This window comes from Eleutherodactylus coqui, chromosome 8 (genome assembly GCF_035609145.1).
Source record: "Eleutherodactylus coqui strain aEleCoq1 chromosome 8, aEleCoq1.hap1, whole genome shotgun sequence".
Classification (NCBI taxonomy): domain Eukaryota; kingdom Metazoa; phylum Chordata; class Amphibia; order Anura; family Eleutherodactylidae; genus Eleutherodactylus; species Eleutherodactylus coqui.
This window is the reverse complement of record NC_089844.1, coordinates 112,220,714-112,246,693: the sequence shown is the minus strand read 5'-3', so window position 1 is coordinate 112,246,693 and position 25,980 is coordinate 112,220,714. Positions and strand designations below refer to the sequence as shown.

The 25,980-nt window shown below is 43.2% G+C and overlaps 1 protein-coding gene across 1 annotated transcript in view; it reads right to left on the bottom strand.

Annotated features, from left to right (window-relative positions):
• Positions 1–25,980, bottom strand: part of BMERB1 (bMERB domain containing 1) — a 216,749-nt gene that overhangs the window by 3,464 nt on the left and 187,305 nt on the right. Inside the window, exons 3-5 of the mRNA XM_066577490.1 lie at positions 5,259–5,332; positions 2,256–2,370; positions 1,414–1,496 (exon numbers count right to left, since the gene is read on the bottom strand). Coding sequence (XP_066433587.1) covers positions 1,414–1,496; positions 2,256–2,370; positions 5,259–5,332 — 272 coding nt within the window. The remainder of the gene's footprint in view (positions 1–1,413; positions 1,497–2,255; positions 2,371–5,258; positions 5,333–25,980) is intronic.

Here is a 25,980-nt window from a genome sequence, read left to right as displayed (position 1 = left end):
TTATCAGTTACAATCAAGAGCTCTATACTTTGTCCAGTCCCACAAGTCCTCTGTCTCGGTGTAACAATTGACTCTGTCTTCTCATTCAAACCACACATGCAAGCTCTATCCGTCTCCAGCTCGAAAACATCTCTCAAAAATTATCTTGACTCACCCCAAGTCAACAAAAAAATTAGTACATGCCCTCATCTCCCATCTAAACTACTGCAACATCCTTCTTAGCAGACTTCCATCCAATGCTCGTGTCCCCTAAATCCATTCGCAACTCTGCTGCCTGCCTAATTAACCTCATTCCCTGTTACTTCCCTACCTCTCCCCTCTGCCAATCCCTTCATTGGTTACCCATTACTCAGAGAATCTAAATCAAGTTGTTTCCAGGATTTCTTCCCTGAGTCTCCTATATTCTGGAACTTCCTTCCACAATACACCAGACTCTCCCTTGGACAGCATCAAAAGGAACCTGAAAACCTACCTCTTGAGAAAAGCCTACAACCCACAGTAACCCTACTGCATTGCTCTGTATGCATGATTATATAAGTAATGCATAGCAATATTTACAGTATATTGGCACTGTATTGTATGCACTATTTACATGACACTGTAAACACTATTTAAAGGTGTTGTCAGGTTACAGGACAACAATCCCCCTATATCACCAACTGTGCTAAAATAACAAAATGATAAGTACTTACCTCTCCTCTGCCTTCACAATCCAATGCTGCAGCCCCGCTGTGGTCGCAGTATATGTTGTGGCAGATGACCTCAGCAAAAGTCACCTGACCACTGCAGCCAATCAGAGTCCGTAGTGTCACTGTTCTGGACTCCTGGCATCATGGCGCCCAGAATGTGAGTGCTGATGCCAGGAGAACAGGCTGTGACTTTGCAGGCTCTGATTGGCTACAGCAGTCAGATGATTTCTACTGAAGTCATCCGCCACAACGAACACCGGGACCACAGCGGGGCTACAGAGCTAGGGTAAGTACTGATCCTTTTATTATTTTAACACAGTTGGTGGGTGTAATTATTCGGTAGGCAGACAAATCCTTTGAGGATTTCAAACCTTATTTATCTTGGTCCCCTATAACAAGATTTACCTGGGCATTGTACACAATTTATTTGAGCAATGCATTCCCTATTTTTCTGAGAACTGTATGGAATTATTAACTATAAGTGTAAAGGATGGAACACAGTGCAGCATTTCATTTATTATATGCATGCTGATGTAGGTTATTTAAACATATATGTAACACATAGACAGAGAAAGAATCATAGATGTGTTACATTACAGGAAAGTTCATGGTATCTAGGACTGAATCCCAAACACTTGGGATGGGGTAGAGTAGCCAGGAGCCACATTATGGAGGCCTACAAGCCTCATGTGCATAGGGCATAGTGTAATAAACAATTGCGTACTGGCAGCCGGTCGTGTGACTTTATCCAGCGGCTTTAATTTGATGCGTAAGAAGTCTGCAATTTCCTTGTCTTCTTCTTTTTCTCTGTGATGAAAAAACAGTACATATGAGTACCAGTACTTGCAGATTTCGTATTAAAACCACATATTACGCGAGACTGAAGGTGAGAGCTCTATATCATAATTAGAGATGAGCGAGCGTACTCGATAAGGCAAACTACTCGAGCGAGTAGTGCCTTATTCGAGTACCTGCCCGTTCGTCTCTAAAGATTCGGCTGCCGGCGTGGGTGACAGGTGAGTTGCGGCAGTGAGCAGGGGGCAACGGGGGGGAGAGAGGGAGAGAGAGATCTCCCCTCTATTCCTCCCCGCTCTTCCCTGCCGCTCCCTGCCAGCACCTGAATCTTTAGAGATGAGCAGGCAGGTACTCGAATAAGGCACTACTTGATTGAGTAGTTTGCCTTATCGAGTATGCTCGCTCATTTCTAATCATAATAATATGTTCATTATAACACGTATTGTAGTTTACAGCAAATGAACTTATAAGTCTTTGGTAAGAATATAATTCTCTTGCATATCCTCAATTCATACTGTACTTATAGATACTCCTTAGAGGAAATGTGCTTTGCACAATGCCTTTTTATTATACAGTTCGTCTAACAATAAATTGATCCCAAGATGTACCACTGCTGGGGCAACCAATGATCTGCTGTGGTCTATAAAGCAATCCAGCAACAAGTGTTCAATTTCCCCGCAGCGCCACCTCAGGGGAAATATAGCATTACATAATTTGCTTTCTGATCAATGGTCTGTCTGTCTGGTTCCTTGAGAAAAATGGGACACTCACCTTAACCGTTCAACTTCAGCATCATCTACCAGGAAATCCCTTTTCTGCACCAACTTCTGAATCTTCTGGATCAACTCATCTTCACATTTCTTCTGCTCGTTTTTTTTAGCTTTCTCTGTAACACAGTCCAGGAAGATGTGAAATTAAAGTTTTAAGAAAGTAGCACTAATAAAACGAATTACATTACTACAATATTTGCATAACTTTCCATTTTGGATCACGATTTTCTCCTTGGGTTTGAGGCACATTGAACAAATCCAACAGAGTTGTATCATTGGATAGTTTGTGGAGGTTTACAGGAATGTCTAGAGGCCATTACTGTTCCTTGCTTCACGAACCTTTAATACGTTCACAATTACATTGAGTTGCTACATGAAGCAAAATCATGACATGCTGCTCTTATTTCTCAGCTTGATGTTGTGAGAAGTATGGGGAATGTGTGGGATGGGATTTGCCTCTGGCTCCATTGTCCTGCTTCCATTACAATTTCGTGCAGATATTTTCCAGTTGATGTTCTCAGTAATCCTAAGGAATTTGCAGTAGCCACAGTTGGGAGCAGTAAAGTCTCAATGGATGACGAAAGCATAAACCCATGGCCGCTTGCTGCAAAAATGGAACATTAATTCCTTTATTTGTTTGGTGGCAGTTTGGCGTTTAATGTGCTAAAGAAGTTTTAAACTCTTTGAAATACCAGAGTAAAAGCTAAACAGAAAAATAAAACACAAGTAGTGCTTTCTTTTCCACCCCTGCTATTTGACGATTTGGAGGACTGTTTAGTGAATGGTACTATAATGTCTAGTAATCTTGAGAAAACTGATTCAGCAATACTCTATCTTAGGTCTAACTTTGCTAAAAGTTTGGTTCAGCACAAACCGAAACCGAGATGTTAGCAAAGTTCTACCTGAAACAGGGTTCTACTGGTTTGGTTTGCTCAACACTAGTCCTGAACACTGGTGTATAACACTGTGTGCCCTGTATGTGTGGACTATTTATTGCACCATTGTCAGAGTTCCCTGCTGTGGATGGAACGGTGGTGTCACCCGTGACATATACTGAAGTTTCCACACAGAGGTTTATATAGGTAACCGCATCACCAGTGTTGCCTGGAGAGGCCTGCCAGGGCCTTGGTAAAGGGTTGCACGCATCCCTCAGGGGAGGAGATGGTAGTGCCACAGTGACATCGATAACGGCTACCCTGCCATCTCCTCATCTGTGGGCCCTGCACCTCTGTCACTGCAGTAGAAGCCCAAAGGACCTCTATGGCAGCCCTACTATGGGTATGTCCAAAACAGAGGCATAAGACAGCTGTGTAAAAACACACACACACACACTCACACTCAAAAAAAAATCAAAACCTAGAAGGAGATATCGAAATCGATTAAAAAGGGAGGTGGTGAGTTCTCCTTCAATGGAAGTCTTCAAACAGATGCTGGACAGACATCTGTCTGGGGTGATTTGGTGAATCCTACTATGAACAGGAGGTTGGACTCGATGCCCCTGGAGGTCCCTTTCAACTCTACGATTCTATGACACGTTATATGTTTGATTGCAATTTGATATAAGTGCATCACAGAAGGGGAAATCAAGAATTAAAAACAATCACAGAAAATGGCCGTTACTTACTGACTGAGGAGTGCATATAGATGCATCCTCTTCTCACCATGCAGGTAGCTTACTAACTATTCAATTTGATATGTGATTGCAATATCAGAGCAAAAGGATAATTTATTGGATGCAAAGTGTGATACAGGTTAGTATAGAGGAATACAAGTTCTGTATGATATCCTGCAGCATATCGATCCACATTTGCTGTAACTGAGCCTCTAGATCGTGTAAACTTGTAGGTTTTTGAAGTTGGCGTCCCAAATGGTCCTAAACATGTTCTATTGGTGATACATCTGGTGACTGGGCAGCCATGGAGGTGTGACAATATTGTGGGGACATTCCTGTGACCCTCTTGTGTGTGCGGCCAAGCATTATCCTTCTGAAAAATGCCTCCTGGCAGCCACCATGAGAGGAACACACGTGGCTGTAGGATGTCCTGAACATATCACTGAGTTGGCACAGAGCAGTTCAGCTCTGTTCTCCCTACCCAGCACGGAGTGCTCGGCTGTATAACAGCCGGGTGCTCCGTGCAGAAGACAAGCGGAGACACCCAGCTTGTCTCCTGCATCCTCCGCTGGCAGCACAAGGCGATCGCTCATCTTCAGCGATCATCTTGCACTGTAAATGACACAACGATGATCGCTCAAAAGTTGCTTGAGTTGCTCAAAAGTCTTTTGACCAATTATCGTTGTGTCTAAATGGGCCTTTAGGAGTCTGGTCAGAATGGTGCAGGTAGCGGACAATTTGCTGCTTCTCGCATTTCAGTAATGCCTCTCCTTCTCAAACTGTGTTGACTGGGTGAAATCTCTTTAACCGCATTGTAGAGCTGTCTAGTAGTCAACAAGCTCTACACAAGTAGAAAAAGAGGTCACTACACACAAGGAGCCTCTGAGAGCCTTTTATAGGCCAAGGGGGAACCACTTTTAGGGCCTCAGGTGGCAAAACCGTTCATCTAATCACACCACAACTCTGCCTGAGCTGAAACTGGATGCCTAGTTTTGCAGCAAAATGGCAACTTCATCTAGGGGCTGGATTTTTTTTTTTTTTTTTACAAAGAATGTGTGTGTATATATATTTATTATTCATATTTTTTTATTTGCCAGTGCTCTTTTTCTAGATAAATAATTTATATATCAAAGCATAATCAACCACAAATAAAGTCCTCCTAAATATCATACAAGAAGCATAAGACATTTTTAATTAGAAACCATGTTTTTATGTTAAACTGGCTTCTACTGTTGTTTACTGCATAGTGTCTCCTTAATCAACTCATTAGAACTATTCGGCACTTTCCAGTCATAGCGCCTAACTTGAGCTCTATATTAAGGAAGAATCACTAACCAATTATAACTGGAGCCTTATACATATTTAGATTTTATGGCAAATTGAAGCAATTACCCGACACATCCACTAAGCTCTGCAGTTCTTGTTTCAGGCTCATAATTTCCTTGCACAGCTGAATGTCATCAATCCTGTAAGACAAAACAGAAGAAAGATCCTGACATTAGGAGAAATTAATTCTAGAATATAGTTTACTGACTTCACTTGATGGGGTATAAAACTGTAACAAAGAGTGCTTTTCCTGTCTGTTACAAATCACACTGATGATGCTAATGTATAAGAAATTACTCCAACAAATATACCACATAGATAACCGTCTGTGGAAAAACATGCCTAGTTCAGCATGAATAATTCATTCTTTATTGTGCTTTGGGTCCTTTTAGATAAGTCGATTATCATTTTAAAGAGCGAGTGACACCATCGTCAGCTCATTCACTCTCGTGCAGCTTGTTTAGACAGGTACATACATCGTTGGCGCCTTCAAATGAGAATCCTTCAGAACCATTCAGTCTTTCACATTCACTGTATAAGCGAAGGACTGAATAAGTAAACGAGCCAACAATGTTTTTTATGCCTGCATAAGATGAACGATGAATGAAAAGTGAATGATTCCTGTTCATCGTTCAATCGTTGGCTGCGTTAAGACCGAACGATATCATTCACTTTCACTTGTTTGAACAATTTTTTTGAACAATTGTTGTTCTGTCTACAAGCACCCTTAGGTCACTTTCACACGACTGTATATACGCAGCTAGGGTATTTAGCAGTGTCAAAAATCCGCCCAAAAGTCGCGAGTGTGTGAAGCATTGGATTCCAATGTATTCATTCACATGAATGATTTTTAGGTGCATAAAAAACAGCACATCGGCAACCGTTGATGAATTGATGAAAAGACCAGAAGAAAATTAGTCCAGGAGACTGCCAGGAGGCCGCCAGAAGGTTTACAGCAACATTAAAGGAGCTGCAGGAATTTCCGACAAGTACTGGTTGTGTAGTGCATGTGACAACCATCTCCCGTACTCTTCATATGTCTGGGCTGTGGTGGAGGGTGCAAGAAAAGCCTCTTCTAACAAAGAAAAACATCCAGGCCTGGCTACGTTTTGCTAAAACCTACATCAAGGGACTTTAGTCAAAGGTGGAGGAAATAATGAACAGTTCCAAATAGAAGTCCATTTCGGCACAAAACATTCAGACCTCGGCTAAAAAGCTGATGGTGAAGAGGAACTTCACCTTTCAGTACAACAAGGACTCAAAGTATACCCCCAAATCAACAAAAGAATGGATTCATCTGAAGATAATCAAAGTTTTGCAACGGCCCAGCCAGAGCCCAGACCTGAATTCCATTGAAGATCTGTGGGTTGACCTGAAGAGGGCACTAGACACAAGATGCCCCCACAATCTGACAGGTTTAGAGCACTTTTGCAAGGAAGAGTGGGCAAAGATTGCCAACCGAAGATGTGCCATGCTGATGGACACCTACCCAAAAAGACTGAATGCTGTCATAAAGTCAAAAACACATCAACAAAGTATTCATTTTAGCGTCTGCATATTTATACAACCACATTATTTTAGTTATTTTAGAAGTCTTCTAAAAGATTTCAGCTTGTTTTTCGATGGAAGTGTACAGATAATGGGATGGGTCACACTGAAGGTGAAAATAAATCGGAGACGATTCATCTTTGTTGGATTTTTTAACATGACAGAAACATGGCAGGGGTGTGTAGATTTTTTACATCCAGCGTATATGTAACACACATACCTCCTAATGCAGGCCATAGATGCATGAGATATCTGTTGGCCGCTATGTTTACCAACTTATTATTAATTATGAAGGCTTGAATCATCTGATGCATGTTTACTAAGACAGTGGAAAAGGTATAAAGAAACTTCTGGCAACACGTATCTCCCAGGGGAACAAACAGTCATACATGCAGACAAATGCCATGCCTGATCCTTCAGTGCCCCCCCAACAGCAGATGTTGTGGGACTGTTGGGCTGCCTCCATACATGTGAGTGTCAACAGGTATTGAGGTCAGCTTTAGAGGTCCATGAAATCAATCTTTTCATTCATCTCCAATCTTTAATAATTATAGGATTAAAAGGCAGAGAAGAAATTGCCATAAACAAAATACTCCTTCCACCGTTGGCACATGCTGTACATACAGAAAATGAGCTTTGTGTGCCATGCTATAAGAGCGTCTGAGAGGAGCAGCAATCTGTGATAATAGGAGACTTACTGCTTGATGCTGAAGCTTTTCTCTGACCATAAGAACACAATCAAAAGCGCAGAGCTCAGTGACTCATGCACCATATGTCTACTCTCCGCCTGCTGATTGTTAGCGCAAATGTTATGTCTTAATATGAGAAAAAGAGACAAAAAACAACATGGGCAAATAGTACAACCCAGTGCCCCAAACCCCCGTGAAAAAAACACCTCTCTTGTGGAAATCAATGGGGCTACAGTTCAAGAGAGGATTTCTCAAATTTGTATTTGCAATAAAACAACCATTAAAGGGTTTTTCAAGGGAGAATACTACTGATGACTTATCCTCCATCAAAAGTTGATCGGCTAGGGTCCATTGCTGAAATCAACATGAGTTGTGCCTGCAGTTACAAGCGCCAGCCACTACACAGAGGTCGGCGCGGAGACTTACACTCTAACCTCCGTGTATTTGCGGCGCTGACATCATGCACCCGTTCAGCGGGTCGGTTGGAGTCCCGAGTGATGTATCCCAACTGATCAACTATTGATGACCTATCCTGAGTATAGGTCATCTACAGTATTTTTTCCTGTAAAACCCCTTTAATTGAACATAACAGTAGAACTGTGACAAGTCAGCCGACTCGTCTATGTGTAAGAGTGGACAAGGCTAGGCTCCTATTACACGGAGCGATAAATTGTTGGTGCGAGCACGACCAATGACAGAGTTCGCCTGTTTGCTCCTGCAGCCTGTTTATACACGCAGATAAATCATTCGCCCCTTTGCTCAGAATTGTGTTCAGAAATACCTCCATTGTTCACATTCACTGCACCATTGAATACGAACGACTAAACGATCGCTGTTCACACGCAACAACGTGCGAATGCCTGCATAAAATGAATGAGAAGTGTACGAATTCTCGTTCAATCTTTAGCCGCGTTTACATTGAACGATTATACGCACGATTCAACAACTTTTTGAACAATAATTGTGTCAGGACCAGTGGCTCACAGCTCCTCCGTGCCCTCACCGCCGGTTCTGTCACACAAGTGGCTGCCTGGTCCTAGTTACTTCCCCTGGCCGCCACGCTCCTCTTCGCCGCCAGGTTGTTAGGGATGCTACTGGCACCGCGTCCTGGGTGCCATAGCCACCAGGCTCGCATCCTGAGCCTCGCCTATCTCGCATGGCAGGGAGCTATTCCCCAGCTCCGTCTGTGTGATATTCTGTTGCTGTCAGACTTCCGCCCCAATCAGCTGCCAGGACGGGAGCTCTGACAGCATTTAAACCTGTCTGTGTGTGCTGATCCCTGCCAGTGTTAGTTTGGTCTACCAGCTGCACCCGCATTTTTTGCTTGACTCCTGTTTGACTCCTGGTTTTGACTCTCTGCTTTCTTGGCCTAACTTTGCCCACAGCCTGACCCTTTTGTACCGCGTACCCTCCTGTTGCCGACCCGGACCATCTGACTTGCCTTAGGCCTCATGTCCACGGGGAAAATCGGGCCCGCTACGGATTCTATATGTAGAATCTGCAGCGGGTCCCTCCTGCCCCGCGGACGTGAGCTCTGAAAATAAGAATAAATGACAATAAACTCACCTCCCATCCGCTCCGTTTCTTCTCTTCGCGGCGGCGTCATCTCCTCTCGTCGCGGCCGGATCTTCATTCTTCGGCTCGGCGGATGTGCACGATGACGTCGGTGACGTGCCCCGCGCATGCGCCGGGCCGAAGCAAAATGATCCGGCCGCGGCTGAGAGAGGATGGCGCGGCGCCGAAGAGAAGAACCGGAGCGGGTAAGTAAAATGTGATTTTTGTGTCCCGCGGATCCGGACGGCTTCCATAGGCTTCAATAGAAGCCCGCGGGAGCCGTCCCCGCGGGAGACCCGCATGAAAATGGAGCATGGTCCAGATTTTTTCATGCTCCATTTTTTTTTAAATCACTTTTATTGATGATCCGCGGGTATTTATCTACCCGCGGGTGGTCAATGCATCCCTATGGGGTGCGGATCCGCGCGCGGGAGAAGAGTTAAAATCCGCTGCGGATTTTAATTCTTCTTTTCCCCGTGGACATGAGCCCTTAGTGTTTGTTTGTCCCTGTGTTTGTTATTGTCTGTCCCCGTGTCCCGTTTCCCTAGCTAGTGCAGGGACTGTCGCCTAGTTGTCACCCTGGGAGTTAGCCAAGGGGGGCAAGTAGGTAGGGACAGGGGTTGCGGGCAGTATTAGGGACTTCCAGTATCCCGGACCCCAGTCCTGACAAATTGTTCCATGTAAAAGGTCCCTTACAGAGTAATCTTCATCCCGATGTGCACGGAAGAAAGTCGGACCTGCTCTATTTTGCTGCGTATTTGCACATAGATGTCAATAGGAGGTGCGCATGCATGTGCAAAACATAGGAACACATGCAATACCTTGCCCAATTCAGTGAAAAAAAACACATCTGGACCTCATTTAGCTAAATAGCTTTTTAAAATCATGGCAGGGGTATATTGCGCGCACATATGAACCGGCCCTGCGTACGCAAAAAGGAAAATACTATGCAAATCTAACTCATTCAATGTGCAAATATGCTCGTCTAAATCCGCCATAAAGGTTGTTAGGTAGCCCTTCAGTGTTTAGAAATTGTTATGTGAGTGATGCACCTGACTTAGGCTGGATTCACATGGGCGATTTTAATACATGATATGAACAGAACTCGCACGTGAAAATAACACATTCATTTGAATGTGTTTATTATGGGCGGTGTTTCTCTTGCAACAATGCTACGAAATTGAAAAATCACTGCATCTCCTTGCAAAGAATCGCCCATTATTTCCTATGGAATATTTTTTAAAAATTGCATCACGCTTGCAGGTTTTCAGCAAAAACACATCATACTTGCATCCAAAATCGCAAGTTTAAGACTGTGATATCAGTCCAAGTTTTTCAGACCAATATCGTACTTGCCCCTGTGAATCAAGCCTTCATAGTACAGGATACTGCAGTTACAAGCATGCAATAAAAGTCATACATCCAAGCAGGGACATATTTTTCACTAGGTACAAGGGACCCATTACTGTGGTCTACCAGAAACGCTATTTCTCCTTAGGGAGAGCACCTAGATGGTAAGTGAGGAGACTCAAAAGGGAATTCATGATCCTCTGGGTAATACGCAAATACGGGAGATGGAATAATACCTCCACAGTGCCACCTACTGGAAGGCAGCATTCCTTCAAGCGAAAGTTAGACTCTTTATACAAGCCTTGTAACAATGATTGGGAATTAAAACCAAAGCTTTTAATTAAAAGCAAAGCGTGTCTGACCCCCATCCTAGGCCTCTCACCAGCAAAGCCAGACTCATACTTTACACTGATGAAGGGCAAACACCCTGAAACAGCTGTCTGTACATGGAGTCTGGCTTTGCTTTTAATTCCTGGTCATTGTTACAAGGCTTGTATAAAGAGTCTGACTTTGGCTTGAAGGAATGCTGCCTTCCAATAGGTGGCACTGTGGAGGATTTATTCCATCTCCCTTATTTGTGGTCTACCAGTCATACTTCCTAACCACCATTGGTGGAACATTTGATGTCCGCTTGATCTTTCCAAGAATACTCACAAAGTCTCACAGAAATGCCGATTTCGGGCTACATTTGCATAAGCAGAACGAAAGAAGGGAAGGTTAGGAATAATGCATAACCTCCAGGAAAAAACATTTGGTATTTTGGCCAATTTCGGTGCAGTGAGACTTGATGTAGCAGTTGCTACTCAATACTTAGAGGGTAAGCTGGAGGGTTCACTTCTGGAGGGTAAAGAATAAAATGTATTTTTTATTAGGAATACTATAGCATTAGATAGAAGTATTTGTGTCTTACGCAGATTTTAGAATCTACTGTGCAGCAGATAAAAGCATCCTGAACTCCTCAGAGTTGTAATATCAGTACAACGTATAGCAGGTGGTTGCGTTATGCTGAATGTTACAGCTTATAACATAAAACGTGCATATTGCTTGTCTGGGAGGCTTCATTTTAAGAACAACATAATAAACTTTCATAATAAGATATATGAGCAATTTCGAAAAGAAAAACTCATGTAATGCCAGTAATATCATCATCAGCCAAAGCAGACGTTGTGGGGGCGAAGACTGTGACGCATAGGTCAACAGCAGAGATGCGCCTAAAGAAATGTTGTGTTTCTTCTGAAATGATAAATATGCCAGGTATCCGACTGAGTCACCAGTGTGTTCCGAGTTGTATACTATAGACGTAACTTGTCTGGCATAGGTAAAAACATCAACTCGGAAAACTTTCAGATATGTTAAAGGATGGGAATGTAGCGGTATAACCTGAAATAACCATCCATGCCTACTCACTACATGGTTTTCACAGGTATTGTCTGTATAGATAGTATAGCAGGGTATGTGCGCTTTACGGCAGTTGCAATGAATGGGAATTAACAAAGAAACATTAATAGACTAATACAGTCTCCAGTTACAGCCCTTTTACACCGAACAATTATTGTTCAAAAAAATTGTTTAAACGGGCGAAAATGTGCGATAATTGTTCAGTGTACATGCAGCCAACGATCGAACGATAAACAATAAATTTGTGGCTTTTTGTTCATTTTATGCAGGCATAAAAATCATCGTTGGCTATTGGGTCCCCGGCAGTAGGAAGTGACCCCAGTAGTAATAGCGAAACTTATTGCGGCCCCAGCAGTAATATTAACCTCACAGTAGCCCCAGCAAAAATATTAACCTCCCCCCAGTAATAACATTAACCCCCCCAGTAACAATATTAACCCCCTCCAGTAACAACATTAACCCCCCCAACCAATAAATTTACAGGGATGAAGGAACACCCCTGATACGCCCCTAGCTCTCCATTGGCTGCATTCTGTAAGGTCCTTGAAGGTCCTTTAGCAGTAATTGCATGTCCCCTGGGAGCGGGGCTGTGCCTCTGCTTGGTCTCTGCTCCTGGCAGCATTCATCCAGCTCCTCTAGCAGCGTTTTGCATGTCCCCGATGTGATTTCCAGCCAGACAGCTGCGACAACCCTGGCAGCCTCTGGCGGCACAACAGGGTGCCACGGCACCCCGGTTGGGAATCACTGGGTTTGACAGTATATCCTCTATTAATATATATTGAGACCTCTTGTATTTGGCTACATGGGTACATACAATTCTGAAGAGCTGCAAGCCCGACACATGCCTATATCTCACCAGCTTGGCAGAACTTTGACAGCATGACTATAATGACAAAGCATGAGCACTTCACTGTGTTTTACTGCGATTTTAAGGGGTGTTTTCGAACGAACAGCGTTTAACGCGCCCTATCATTGTAATGGGCGATGAGGTGCATTAAAAAGCATTAAAATGTACAAAAATAGAGGAATCAGCACTCAAAAATTGCAATCATTAGGAACGCCATTCTGTGATGCCCCATTGAAATCAGTGGACGTGTTGTACATAGTTTACCGTTGCGCTTAAAACGCCAAGGTAAACGCTGTAAAAAGCATTGTGTGTGAGAGTGGCCTTAGTGAAGAACCCTGATTAATTAGAATAATGTATGTAATACAAATCGGAGGTTTAGTTCATCCAACAAGTATTTTTAGAGCTATAAAAATGTATATCAATCTATGAAAAACTCAAGCAATTATATAACAAGCGGCTCAGCGCCAATGAAACAGTGGAATAAAATTTATGCACATTTAATTTTATGCAAAGCAGACTAAATGTTATCTAGGCTGGTGATATCAGATGGCTTCCTTTTGATGTAAGGGTTTCTATGGTGAAATTTCCTTTGTTGCACAGAAAATGTAATGTTCTCTATAATAAGCTACCGCTGGCAGTGAACATAATCTGTGTAGTCTTTGCATGCATTCAGGATATTAAAATCAGACGGGACAGATAGCAAGAGATGTGACTATTATCAGACAGGGGAAATGCAATATTGCTTGTTTTTCATAAATTCTGATGTGATAGTCAGAGTGGCATCCTGATACCAAAATAAATGTTTAGCTTCGAGGGTTAAATTTACTTGGGGAATTTCAAAGTCTATTTTATCTGAGATTTTCTTACTTTTAAACCAATTAAAACATGCCAAGTTTAAAGGATACCTTCATTATAATAAAAAAAAATCAGGATTCCTCCTTTGGGGTGTTTTACAAGTAACAATTATCGTTCAAATAATAGTTGAATCGTGCAAAAATGAACGATTATCGTTAAGTGTAAACATGGCCAATGATTGGACGATAATGAGTTCGCTTAAAGCATAAAATTCATCATTCGGTGTTTGTGAGTTTTTGCGTGTTAATAAATGATTGTTCAATCCTTCGCCAACCATTCGTAGGCATTCCCAGACTACCTGATGGACCAACGAAGGACGGAATGAGCTAGACGAAAAGATTGAAACGGTTAGCTGCATGTGTTAAGGGATGTAGTTTGAAAGCAAACAAAGTGTTTGCTTGTCCCAGTTATTAAATGCTCTGTGTAAAAGGACCCTACGGCCTCTTTCACGCGAGCGTATATCGGCCGCCGTTTTCAAGGTTGGCCAATATACACTGTGATCTGATGCAATGGATTCCAATGCATCAGATCACATGGTCGTATTTCCGCGACGTAAAAGTGCCTGGCCGGCCAATATAGCGCCAGGCGTTTTTACGTTGGGCCCAAAAGATAGTCCTGGAACTATCTTTTGGGACGGAATATGTCGGCCGCTGCATAGACTCCTATGGGAGCCAATGACAGCGGCCGGAGAAGGGAGGTGGGAGGGAGTTTAGCAGCGTGACTACTAAACTCCCTCCCTCTTCTCTTTCCCGCTCTGGCTGATTGCAATGGGAGGAGGCGCTACCCCATCCTGCCTCCTCCCATTGCTGGCTTCTCAGTTCCGGCCCCTTGTCCGCAGCCAGCAATGGGAGGAGACGGGGTGGGGCTTAGCTCCACTTCCATCCCTCCCCCTCCCATTGCAATCAACCGGAGGGGAGGAGACAGGAGGTGAGCCGGCGAGGGGGAAGGAAGGGGCAATAGCATATATGCGCCTGGGCCCATGCTGTCTGAACGGGCGCACAAAAGTTAAATTTGTGCGCCCGTTCATAAGTTTTTACACCTCACATTTTAGCTTATATCGGCCGGCTGTGTAAACGCTGGGTTAAAGATGTAGTGCAGCCAGAAACTTTGTATAACCTGCAGATTGTAGGTATCGTTATTCTTTTTGCATAATTTCCGTAAAAAGTGCATTTTCTCCCTATAATTGTGTGAACTGGGTGGGCACTTCTTGGTGCGTAGCTGTATAGCTGTGCTGTTACTTCGGACCAATCAGCTGCCTTCCTCTGCTGTTTCTTTCCTTCTCTAACAGCATGATCCTTGCACGCAAAAAAGAGGTGTGAGAACGCCCCGTTGAAATCAGTGGGTTCTATTCCCTTCATTTTGCGCATGCAATTTTTGCATGTGCAAAAACACGCGCAAATACACCCGCGTGAAGGAGCCATTTAAAGGGCTTTTTACATATCTGCCCAACTGTTTTTAGTCCAGTCGTCAGGCCTTGAACCTAACCTAATGGCCAACTGATGAATAAGAAAATGCTCATTTGTCAGCTGATTATGTCTTTTACAAGAACATAAAATTGTTCGTTGATCGGCTGCACAATTTCCTTCCCAAACCCCATTGACAGAAAAAATAAAGTTATGGTGGTCAGATAATTGCGACAGAAAATAAATACATTTTTTTAAAGATATTTATGTTTTAAAAGTACAGTAGTACAGCAAAAAAAAAACAACAATTAATAAATGTGGTGTCATCGTAGTCATACTGACCCACAAAATAAAGTTATCATGTAATTTCTGCTGCAGTGTAAAAACAATACCCCTGCAAAATTGGTGAAATTGCATTTTTTTCCCTATTTCACTCCACTTTCCGTTTTTGCAATACATTATATGGTACATTAAATAGTAACATCAAAGATTACTCCGTCTTCAAGCACAAGCAATCACAGAGCTATTTCAACAGAAAATGAAAGAGCTATGATTTTTTTGAAAAAAAAAAAAAAAAGGTCAGAACCCTAGGGCTTATTCACACAAACGTATATCGTCCAGCGTTTTCACGGCCGGCCAATATAGCTACCATCTGATGTAAAACCGCCGGGGCAGGAAGGATAGTCCTGGAACTATCTTGCTGGCCTTACTACGGCCACTGCCATAGACTTCTATGGGAGTCAATGACAGCGGCCAGAGCAGGGAAGTGGGAGGGAGTTTACCGCATATGACACTATTTGCAATGGGCTCGGTGTATATGTCTTTGGGCGGGGGAAGACTGCTTAACTCTGCTAAGCTGTCTCCCCTTTCCACCCCCCTCACCGGCTCACCTCCTCTCTCCTCCCTGCCGGCTGTTTGCAATAGGAGGTTGCGGAGCTAAGACCCCCCTCCACTAGTCCACAGACAGCAATGGGAGGGGGCAGAGTTTACTCTTGCTCCCTCCCATTGCAAACAGCAGCAAGGCACAGAGAGGAGAAGAGAAGGGGGAGAGAGTTTAGCAGCCATGGGAGTCTATGGCAGCGGCTGTAGTCAGGCCAGGGAGATAGTTCCAGGACTGTCCTTCCTGCCCAGCGTTAAAGCGCCAGGCCGTGCGCTTTTATGCCGCAGGAAAGACGCCTGTGTGTTCTGAATCATTGGAATCCAATGCATCAGACGGTAGTGTATTTCGGCCGGCCGTGAAAACGCTGGACGATATACGCTTGTGTGAATAAGCCTTAAATCTGAGGCAGTTGATTTTTTCCTTTTTGGGGAGGTTGAGGTGCGTTGGCCACGTATTAAAGTGACCATCCTATTCTTAATTCTGTGTTGGACACTGTTTTAATTACTTTTATGTGTGTTTTGTGCATGTATGTATATCATCAATAAACTTTTGTCATTATTTAGGTTTGTGTATATTTGGTGTGCAAGTTGGCATGTACGCACTCTTCCGGTATTGATTTTTATGGTGGTTGAAATTGAACGAGTGAGAACCTCAGGATTCTCTCTTGTCGTTCACTCGTTGGCTCGCATTTAAACTGAACGATTATCCTTCACTTTTGTTTGGTTGAATGACTTGGTGAACGATAATCGTTCCGTCTACATGCACCATAATTCTTGAGTTCAGTGCAGCTGTAGACGCAATCTTTGTGTTTACCTCTGGGTGATGCTTATCTGCTTGACTGCTCTTTAGCTCTGCTTCATGAGGACACCGTTATATTAGTAATGCAGTGATGTAGAGCTTGAATGGAGTGACATCCGAGTTTGCATGTTGTCGCGCTATCCAACTCTATGGGACTGCTAAAGAGAAGCCAAGTACTCTGCATGCCTAACTCAGCATGTGCACTTCTACTCCATTCAAGCTCATCCTCCCCGTGGTGGGTGCAGGGAGGAGGACAGGGGGGCATGGCATCTCCATTCTCGTGATCAATATTGGTCACAGCAATCAGACATCTATCACCTATTAAAAGCCAGCTTATAATTTATGAAAGTAGTGATATTCTTCTGTTTATACATAAGGCTCTGTTCACACTTATCTTCATCCACCTGTTTCCATACATTTTATGTGGCCCATTTACAGTCATATCACAGCAGAAAAAAACGGCAAAAAATAGGTATTGACAGGGCAGGTTTTCAAAAGTGTGGACTTTGTATAGTTGGCCAATAGATAAAAGTTAGAACTTTACGTTATTGTAATGCGCGTTGCAGTTAGGAAGCATAGTAATGGCTCACAATGTAATCCTTTTTTTGCAACAGGCTTCAGCTACTTTCTGATGTCATACCCTACTTGCGATGTTTCTTCCACGTGGACAATATGCTGTCAATATGCGTACATCTGCACGGAAAACTGCACGCATACACAATCATGCGTGATTAGTTTCCGTAATCATTTGCAGGTCTTTCGCTGCGGATATCCACACGCCGAGTATGACCCATTCGTGTGAACACGGCCTTAGACCCATCAGCCCAAAGCAGTGATGTACGCCATGCAGTATAGCAGATCTCTACAGTACAGGATTAAAAGGGTTCCATCTGGTCTACCTCTTTATAGAATAAAACTACCCTAGTGATCAACTGATCAATGCAGGTTCAGCTTCTATAATACCAACAGCAGGAATAATGCAGTGTTATACAGTGCGCCATTTAAAAGGACTGTATAACCATTTTTGTTGTTTATTAATTAAAACTAAATTCAGAAACATATTAGATTTTTTAAATCTGTTTTAATTTTCTGATTCTATTTTTTTATTCTGTTCTCTATACATGACTATGAGGGCGGCCATCTTACCTGAGCTGCATGTAACGGCATTTAGGGATATGATTATCAGCAGCTTCATGTGCCATTCACACAATGGACAGGAGGGAACCCATTGACTTGTATGGGAGACTGTTCTGAACATGTTCTGTGACCTGTGTGGGGATCATTTTGCAGGGAGGTTAGTAGCTAGTCACAGACGATCACCTATTGTGAATGGTAGATCTTGTTTTATCTACATATGGGCTTATTCCAATGTGCGTATATTGGCCAGGTTTTCACGCCTGGCCCATATATGCTGTCCCTCTCTGCAGGGGGAGGAGGCGAGCCAGGCCAGGAGCAGTGCACTGAGCTCCCGCCCCCACTCCGCCCCTTGTCACTGTTTGCAATGGAAAGGGGGGCGTTAAGTTCCACCCCTGTCCCGCCCCTCCCATTGCAAATAGTGGCGAGGGGCGGAGAGGGGGTAGGAGCTCAGTGCACTGCTCCCGGCCAATCCCAATTCCTCCCCCTGCAAAGAGAGACAGCGTGTATCAGCCGGGCGTGAAAACCTGGCCGATATACGCATGTCGGAATAAGCCCTATAGGTGTCACCTCTCAGTGTAATCCTGCCTGTGATGTTAGCAAGATGACTGCTGCAAAGTTTTCTTCACAGATCAGGAAGTATCAGCCTTGTATGAGGCTCTGTGGTCAGTATGAAAAATGCAGGATTTTATAATTTTTTTTTTAAATACAAAAAAACTAGAAAACATACAAAAAAATTCTTAATAAATATGTTTAAATTAAAATGTAATTTATATAATAGGTTATTTTCTGATGACACCCTTCCTTTCAATGAATGAGCAACCATGTAAAATATAGTCAAACTGAATCTACTCTTGTTATTAGAGGGGAATCTTAGTTTGGGATCCTTGTCAATGACATCCATATAGAAAACGGCGCAGTGTCCCTTTAAACAGGTAGATTTCTAATCCACGTAATGTCTATGTATTTCACAGACATCCCACAGACCCATTATGGCCAATTAGGCTATTCAAATAGGTGTTTTTTTCACACGGACTGATGATCTGTGTGAACAACATCACAATATGTCCTATTTTTGTCTGTATCTTAGGCTTCCCCCTGACTAACATGTTACAAAATGACACAAGATATGAGTATTATTTTAATGCAACCAATGAAGGTTATGTTTTAGTTCTGTGTTAATTAGTGAATTAGATAATTTATATATAGTGGGGCCTACTAGTGATATCTGGTTTACAGTAAAGTGTCACCCTTCAGTCGGTGACATCATAGTGTTCTGTTTAATGACATCACAGGTGGCTCATTTGTGACATCTGTCTGCATTCCATCAGAAAACTCTCAGCCCACCAGACCAGCATCTTCTCACTATACGCCATGGAAGAGCTTCAAGCGGTGATCTCAGATGCCTCTGCAGGACAAGCGCCCCCTGCATGGTACGTAAGGATCATTTCAGTGTTGTATGCTCCTCTGTACGGCCCCATTCACATCTGCGTTAGAGGTTTCGTTAGGAATCTCCGGCGCAGATCCAGTGGAAAATCCCTGATGAAATATTGAATCTACACTGGGAAAGTGCTGATCAGAAAACCAGAAGGTGGATGGACCCCATTATAGTCAGTGGGTTCTGTTCGGGCTATTTGGGAGCTGTACTGTATATTTGGCTTATGCTATGTAAAAATGCACTGCCCCATATGGGGTGTAATGATACTGGACCCACACCTTCAGCCAGTAGCTACATAGCACTATACAGGTGGATTGATAAAATATGATATTTTGGGAATACCCCTTTAACACCTTCCCGCTCCAGGGCGTACGTTTACGTCCTGGCAGCGGGGTACTTCCTGCACCAGGGCGTAAACTTACGTCCTGGGGATAGCGCGAGATATCCCGCAGCGGGAGCCGGCTGTCAGTCACAGCCGGCATCCCACTACAACAGCGGGGGTGCATCGGAGATGCGCCCTCCGTTGTTAACCCCTTCCCTGCCGCCATCTATGTAGATCGCGGCATGGGAAGGGTTCACAGTGAAGTTGCCGGGCTCTCGCGATATAATCGCAGAGAGCCCGGCCTGTTGCCAAGGCAACAGGATGCCAGACACTGGCGTCTTGTGTTGCCAGTGCCTGAGATCGCTGTATAAGCGATAAGGCATGGCAGGCAGTAGCCCTGCCATGCCTTATCACAGCGATCATCCGGGCAGTGTTGTAAGTCTTCCAGGGGGACACAAATTGTGTTAACGAAAAGATTAAAAAAATGAATTAAAAATAAAATGTGAAAAAAAAGTAAAAAACGCTTTTTTATGCTTTTTCTCATATTAGCATAAAAAAAAGGTTAAAAAAATTAAATCCCCACATATTTGGTATTGTCGCATCCGTAACAACGTGTGCAATAAGCTGCACATGCTTTTGACAGTGCATAGAAAGAAGCGTAAAAAAAAACGCTGAAAAACCGAGGCAAAATGCTAATTTTCAGTATTTTGCCTCCCTAAAAACGCAATAAAAGTGATCAAAAAAGCCGTATGTACCCCAAAATGGTACCAATAAAAACAGCTCGTCTCGCAAAAAATAGGCCCTCATAGAGCTCTGTACATAAAAAAATAAAAAAGTTACAGGACTTTGAATGCAGCGATTTAGAAAAAAAAAAGATTTCCAAAAAAGGGTTTTTATTGCAGAAAAGTGGAAAAACCTAAAAAAATGTAAGAATTTTGGTATCGTTGTAACCGTACCGACCCGCAGAAAAAATGGATTGTGTCATTTAGGCCTCATGTCCACGGGCAAAAGAAGAATTAAAATCCGCAGCGGATTTTAACTCTTCTCCTGCCCGCGGATCCGCACCCCATAGGGATGCATTGACCACCCGCGGGTAGATAAATACCCGCGGATGGTCAATAAAAGTGATTTAAAAAAAAAATGGAGCATGAAAAAATTTGGACCATGCTCCATTTTCGTGCGGGAAAGATCCGCGGGAGACAAAAATCGGATTTTACTCACCCGCTCCGGTTCTTCCCTTCGCCGCGGCACCATCTTCTCTCTGTCACGGCCGGATCTTTTTTCTTCGGGCCGGTGCATGCGCAGGGCACGTCACCGACGTGCCCTGCGCATCCGCCGGGCCGAAGAAAGAAGATCCGGCCGCGATGCAGAGAAGATAACGCCGCGGCGAAAAGAAGATCCGGAGCGGGCGAGAGGTGAGTTTATTCTTATTTATTCTCATTTTCAGCGCTCATGTCCGCGGGGCAGGAGGGACCCACTTCGGATTCTCCATGGAGAATCCGGAGCGGGCCTGATTTTCCCCGTGGACATGAGGCCTTATGCTGCATGATTAACGCTGTAAAAAAAAAAAAAAAAAATCTATGGCAGAATTGATGCGTTTTCTCTCCCTGCTATCATAAAAAAAAAAAAAAAAGTTTTACAATATAGTCTATGTACCCAAAAGTGGCACCGATAAAAACTACAGCTCGCCATGCAAAAAACAATCCCTTATACGGCCGCATCGACGGAAAAATAAAAAAGTTATGACTTTTGATAAATGGAGAAGAAAATCCGGCAAAAATCGTTGCGTCCTTAAGCCCAAAATAGGCCATGTGCTTAAGGGGTTAAATAACACATTGGGCTCTGCTTTATCTGTCTATGTAGTGTATTTCCGTGGGATTCAGCTGAGCAGGGGTTAATGTTACATTATAATAAATACATCTGTATAAGAAATACTTGGGTTAGTGAGTTATTGCGGGTTACTGTATAGAGGCAGGACGGGTGACGCTCCTGAGAATACATAGTATATACAAGCAGTACATAACATGGCAGCCATGCTTGTGGCTACTTGCTCCACTCAACTTCCTTTTCCAGGGAGCTGTAATTCTTGAGAAATTATTGAAAATCAACAAAAATATGGTGAATATTTAAGATACCTCAGTTATCAGAGCAAAATAAAAACAGGCCTGGTTACCCATAGCAACCAATCAGAGCTCAGCTTACATTTCTGAAGCTGCTGTGGAGAAATGTGAGCTGCTCTGTGATTGGTTGCTATGGGCGACGAGGCCTGCTGTGCTGTGGGAATATGTCACCTGGTAATGACAACATGATTAGATGGACTTTGTATTAGTCGCATGAGGGTGACGGTATATTTCTATCCAGGCGACGCAATGTATGCAGTTCCCAGAAGGTGAGCGTTAGACTGGGGATTTGTGTTGTGGACAATTTTGGAGTTAAAGCCAGATTGGACAAGATGGCTGCCGGACAGAGATAGACGCGACCATCCTGTTTTATATGTTTTTACTTTTAAGATAAAAGATGTTAATGTCTGCGTTGTTTTTTCTAAACTGAAACCTCAGTATTTAGGGAGGGGGGAGGCAAACCGGGCAGTTGCTGAGGGCCCCCATCCCCAAAAAGGCCCCCACTATAGCATCGCTGTTCAGCAGCCCATCTGTGAAAACGAGCGGAGGGGCAACCAAGCAGCAGTGATGGCGGTCATCTATTTAATGGCTTTCAGGTCCCTCTGAGCCGCTGTCACCACGCGGCAGTTTTTACTCACATAACAACTGCTTCTCCTGCTCTCCGTCCGTTGCTTCAGAGCAGAAAGCGGAGTCGGGTATGGGGATGCACATTGCCCGCTGGGACAGTCGCTCGGCGATAGACATTTCTGTTCCTCTATAGTGTTTTTGGAGCAGAGAAAAACAATTAAATGTTTACATTTTTTGCCCCATTCATTACAAGGGGTTTTTATAATAATGTTTCCTTTTGCTTCCATTCAGTTTCCATTTTGTAAACAGTACAAGTAGCGCCGCAGACCGCACTGTTTGCTCTGTTTAAAAAAAAACAAAAAAACAGAAATTGAACGTAAACAAACAGAAACATTTCCGTTTTTTAAAAAAACCCATACAAAGAATGAAATGTTTAATTCCATTTTAATTCCATTTCCCTGCTCCAAAAACAGAGAAAATTGCTAATGGGTGCTAACACCGGTCTGAACGGCCATTACTTTGTGCAGATACACACAAAGGACACTATTATTTTGTAGCGCCATAGAGGGTAATCTATAGAGAAATGCCCAGCGGGTACTATTACTTTGTGAGGACGCAGGGCACACTGGGACACTATAACTTTGTGGAAGCACAGAAGAGTACAGCACCTTTGTGGGAGCACAAAGGGCACTATTACTTTCTGGAGGCACACACAGGGCACTTACTTTAGTGGGCATAGAGGGTGTATTATTTTCAGGGTTATTACGAGACTTTTATTACCATTTAGGGGGAAAAGAGGGATGATTAGGGCACAGAGGAGGGCACTATTACTCTTGTGGTGGGCATTATTACTGTGTGAGGCACTAAGAAGGGCAGCACAAGCTGAGTTCTGATTGGTGGCTATGGACAAGAAGGGCAGTTTTTGTTTTAGACTGTTTTGATCAATTGAACTGCCCCAAAATGTCCCGTTCTTCACATTTAAGAAGCTTAATGGCCTTCTCTGAGAGCGCTATAAGTGATGAACTGTTCTTGCTCAGCTCTACTACTCTCAGGCTTCTCCCTTCAGTTGGCGGATGAATCACTGACTAGCGTTACAAAAATGACACGAGATATGAGTATTATTTTAATGCAATCAATAAAGGTTATGTTTTAGTCCTGTGTTAGTGAATTAGATAATTTATATATAGTGGGGCCTACTAGTGATATCTGGTTTACAGTAAAGTGTCTCCCTTCAGTCGGTGACATCATAGTGTTCTGTTTAATGACATCACAGGTGGCTCATTTGTGACAGCTATCTACATTCCATCAGAAAACTCTCAGCCCACCAGACCAACATCTTCTCACTATACGCCATGGAAGAGCTTCAAGCGGTGATCCCGGATGCCTCTGCAGGACAAGCGCCCCCTGCGTGGTACGTAAGGATCACTTCATTGTTGAATGCTCCTCTGTACGGCCCCATTCACATCTGCGTTAGAGGTTTCGTTAGGAATCTCCGGCGCAGATCCAGTGGAAAATCCCTGATGAAATATTGAATCTACACTGGGAAAGTGATGATCAGAATACCAGAAGCAGGATGGACCCCATTATAGTCAGTGGGCTCTGTTCGGTGCTATTTGGGGGCTGTACTGTATATTTGGCTTATGTTATACAAAAACTCCCTGCCCCAATTGGGGTGTAACGATACTGGACCCACACCTTCAGCCAATAGCTACATAGCACTATACAGATATGTGCAGAGCTGGGTGGTTCAGCTACTGGCAACCCCCTTGTAGTTCTTATTGTATAGGGGTCTTGAAACTTTGTGATGTATACCTTTAGAGGCGCACTCATAAAGAAATTGCACATCTACTACATCGTTTTTCTTGCTTAATCTCTTTTATCTACTTTTATTTAATTTTTTCTTGGTGACCAGAAAATGCGCAATTCTAGCATTGTTTTTTTTTTTTAAACTGACAGCCTTCAATCTGCCGAATAAATAATGATATATTTTAATAAAGTGGACTTTTACTGATGCAGCAATAGCAATTTATTTATTTTTTGATGTGATGACTGAAATTTTTTTTTATTTACTGTCAGTACAAATAATTATAGAAAAATGTTATCTTATTTACTTCTTTTAGTCACCGTATGGGACTTTAACTAGTGATAATCTGATCTCATGTGCAATATACTGCAGTACATCATCATTAACCCCTTCCCTCCATATGACATAAGGGTACGTCATGGCTGCAGGGTACTTACCACAACTGGACGTACCCTTACGCCATGTGAATAGCACGAGATCACAAGTGATCTCGCGCTATCCAGTAGTGGGAACCGGCTGTCACTGATAGCCGTCCTCCTGCTGCAACAGCAGGGGTGCATCGGAGATGCGACCCCTGCTGTTAACCCCTTCCCTGCCGCGATCTATGTAGATCACAGCATAGGAAGGGTTCACAGAGGGAGTGTGCTCCCTCTGTGATGTTATTGGGCTCTCGTGATATAATCGAAGAGAGCCTGGCTGGTTGCCATGGTAACAGGATGCCAGATACCGGCGTTCTGTATTGCTATTGCCTATGATCGCTGTAATGAGCGATAACACGTTGCAAGAGAGAAGTTCTGCAATGTCTTATCATAGCAATCAGAGGGACACAAATGGTGTAAAAAAAAAAGACCAAAATAATGTAAAAAAATGAAAATGTAAAAAAAAACACTTTTTTGTTGCTGTTTCTCATATTAGCATAAAAAAATCCCACACATTTGGAATAGTCGTGTCCGTAATGACGCGTTCAATAAGTTGAACATGCATTTTATCATGCACGGCAAAAAACGTAAAAACTACAAACTACAGTTTGCCACGCAAAAAACAAGTCCTTATACAGCCGCGTCGACGTAAAAATAAAAAAGTTATGGCTTTTGAAAAATGGCGATTAAAATCCTCCAAAAAACGTTGCGTCCTTAAGCCCAAAATAGGCCATGTCCTTAAGGGGTTAAGGATGCTTCTATATGAAGAGATGCACAGAAATCACACTGAAAAAAACCTAGTGTGATGTGAGAGAAAAATTGTAGCAAATTTTTAGGTGATTCTGTTGAAGAATCGGTCATTCTTCCCTTTGGGTGCAGAAAAATAAATAATGTACCTGTGAGTTTCATGCATGTGGGATGCGATATGTTTTTTCTCCCATAGGGAATAATGGGTGATTTTCACCCATATTTTTCACACAATGCGAGTGCCATGTCGGTGGCTGTGTGTACACAGTTGGTGGCTGTGTCTGTGACTCGGAATCACTGTTTCAAGCAGTTACTTGGAAGGTAATCACCCCGTGTAAAGGTACCTTTACACTAGGAGGTTAGTATAAAAATTTTGGGAACTTGTCCTATGAGAACCATAAGTTTGTTTATAGTGCTTACAGCTGGTGACAAATCCCCTTAAGTCAAAATGTACCTGAATCATATTTTCTTTTTAGGCCACACCAGTTTGTCAGCTCCCAGGTCCCATGTGGGGTATGAAGATAGAAAATGGACCGCAATGGGTATGCTACTATTGGATTTGGTTCTTGTTAACTAGATAATTTATATATCCACTTCCACTGGTCCCCAGTGGAAGTGAATATGCCTCCTGCATCCTGGGTAGATGGGACAACTGCCCAAATCTGGGACTGTCCCGAAGGGTCCTAGAAGGTTGGGAGGAATGCATTCACGTTCCTGAGATCTGCAAATATAGGCGCCTTGCACACCATTATTTTTGGATACAGTTAAACACTGCATTGTTTTCCATGGTGACAATATATGCCAAATAGCATCAGGCATACCTTGTAGACCACACATGTCAAACACAAGGCCTGTGGGCCAAATCCAGTCCGCCAACTCATTTTATGTGGCCCACCGGCTGTGCAGCATGCTAAC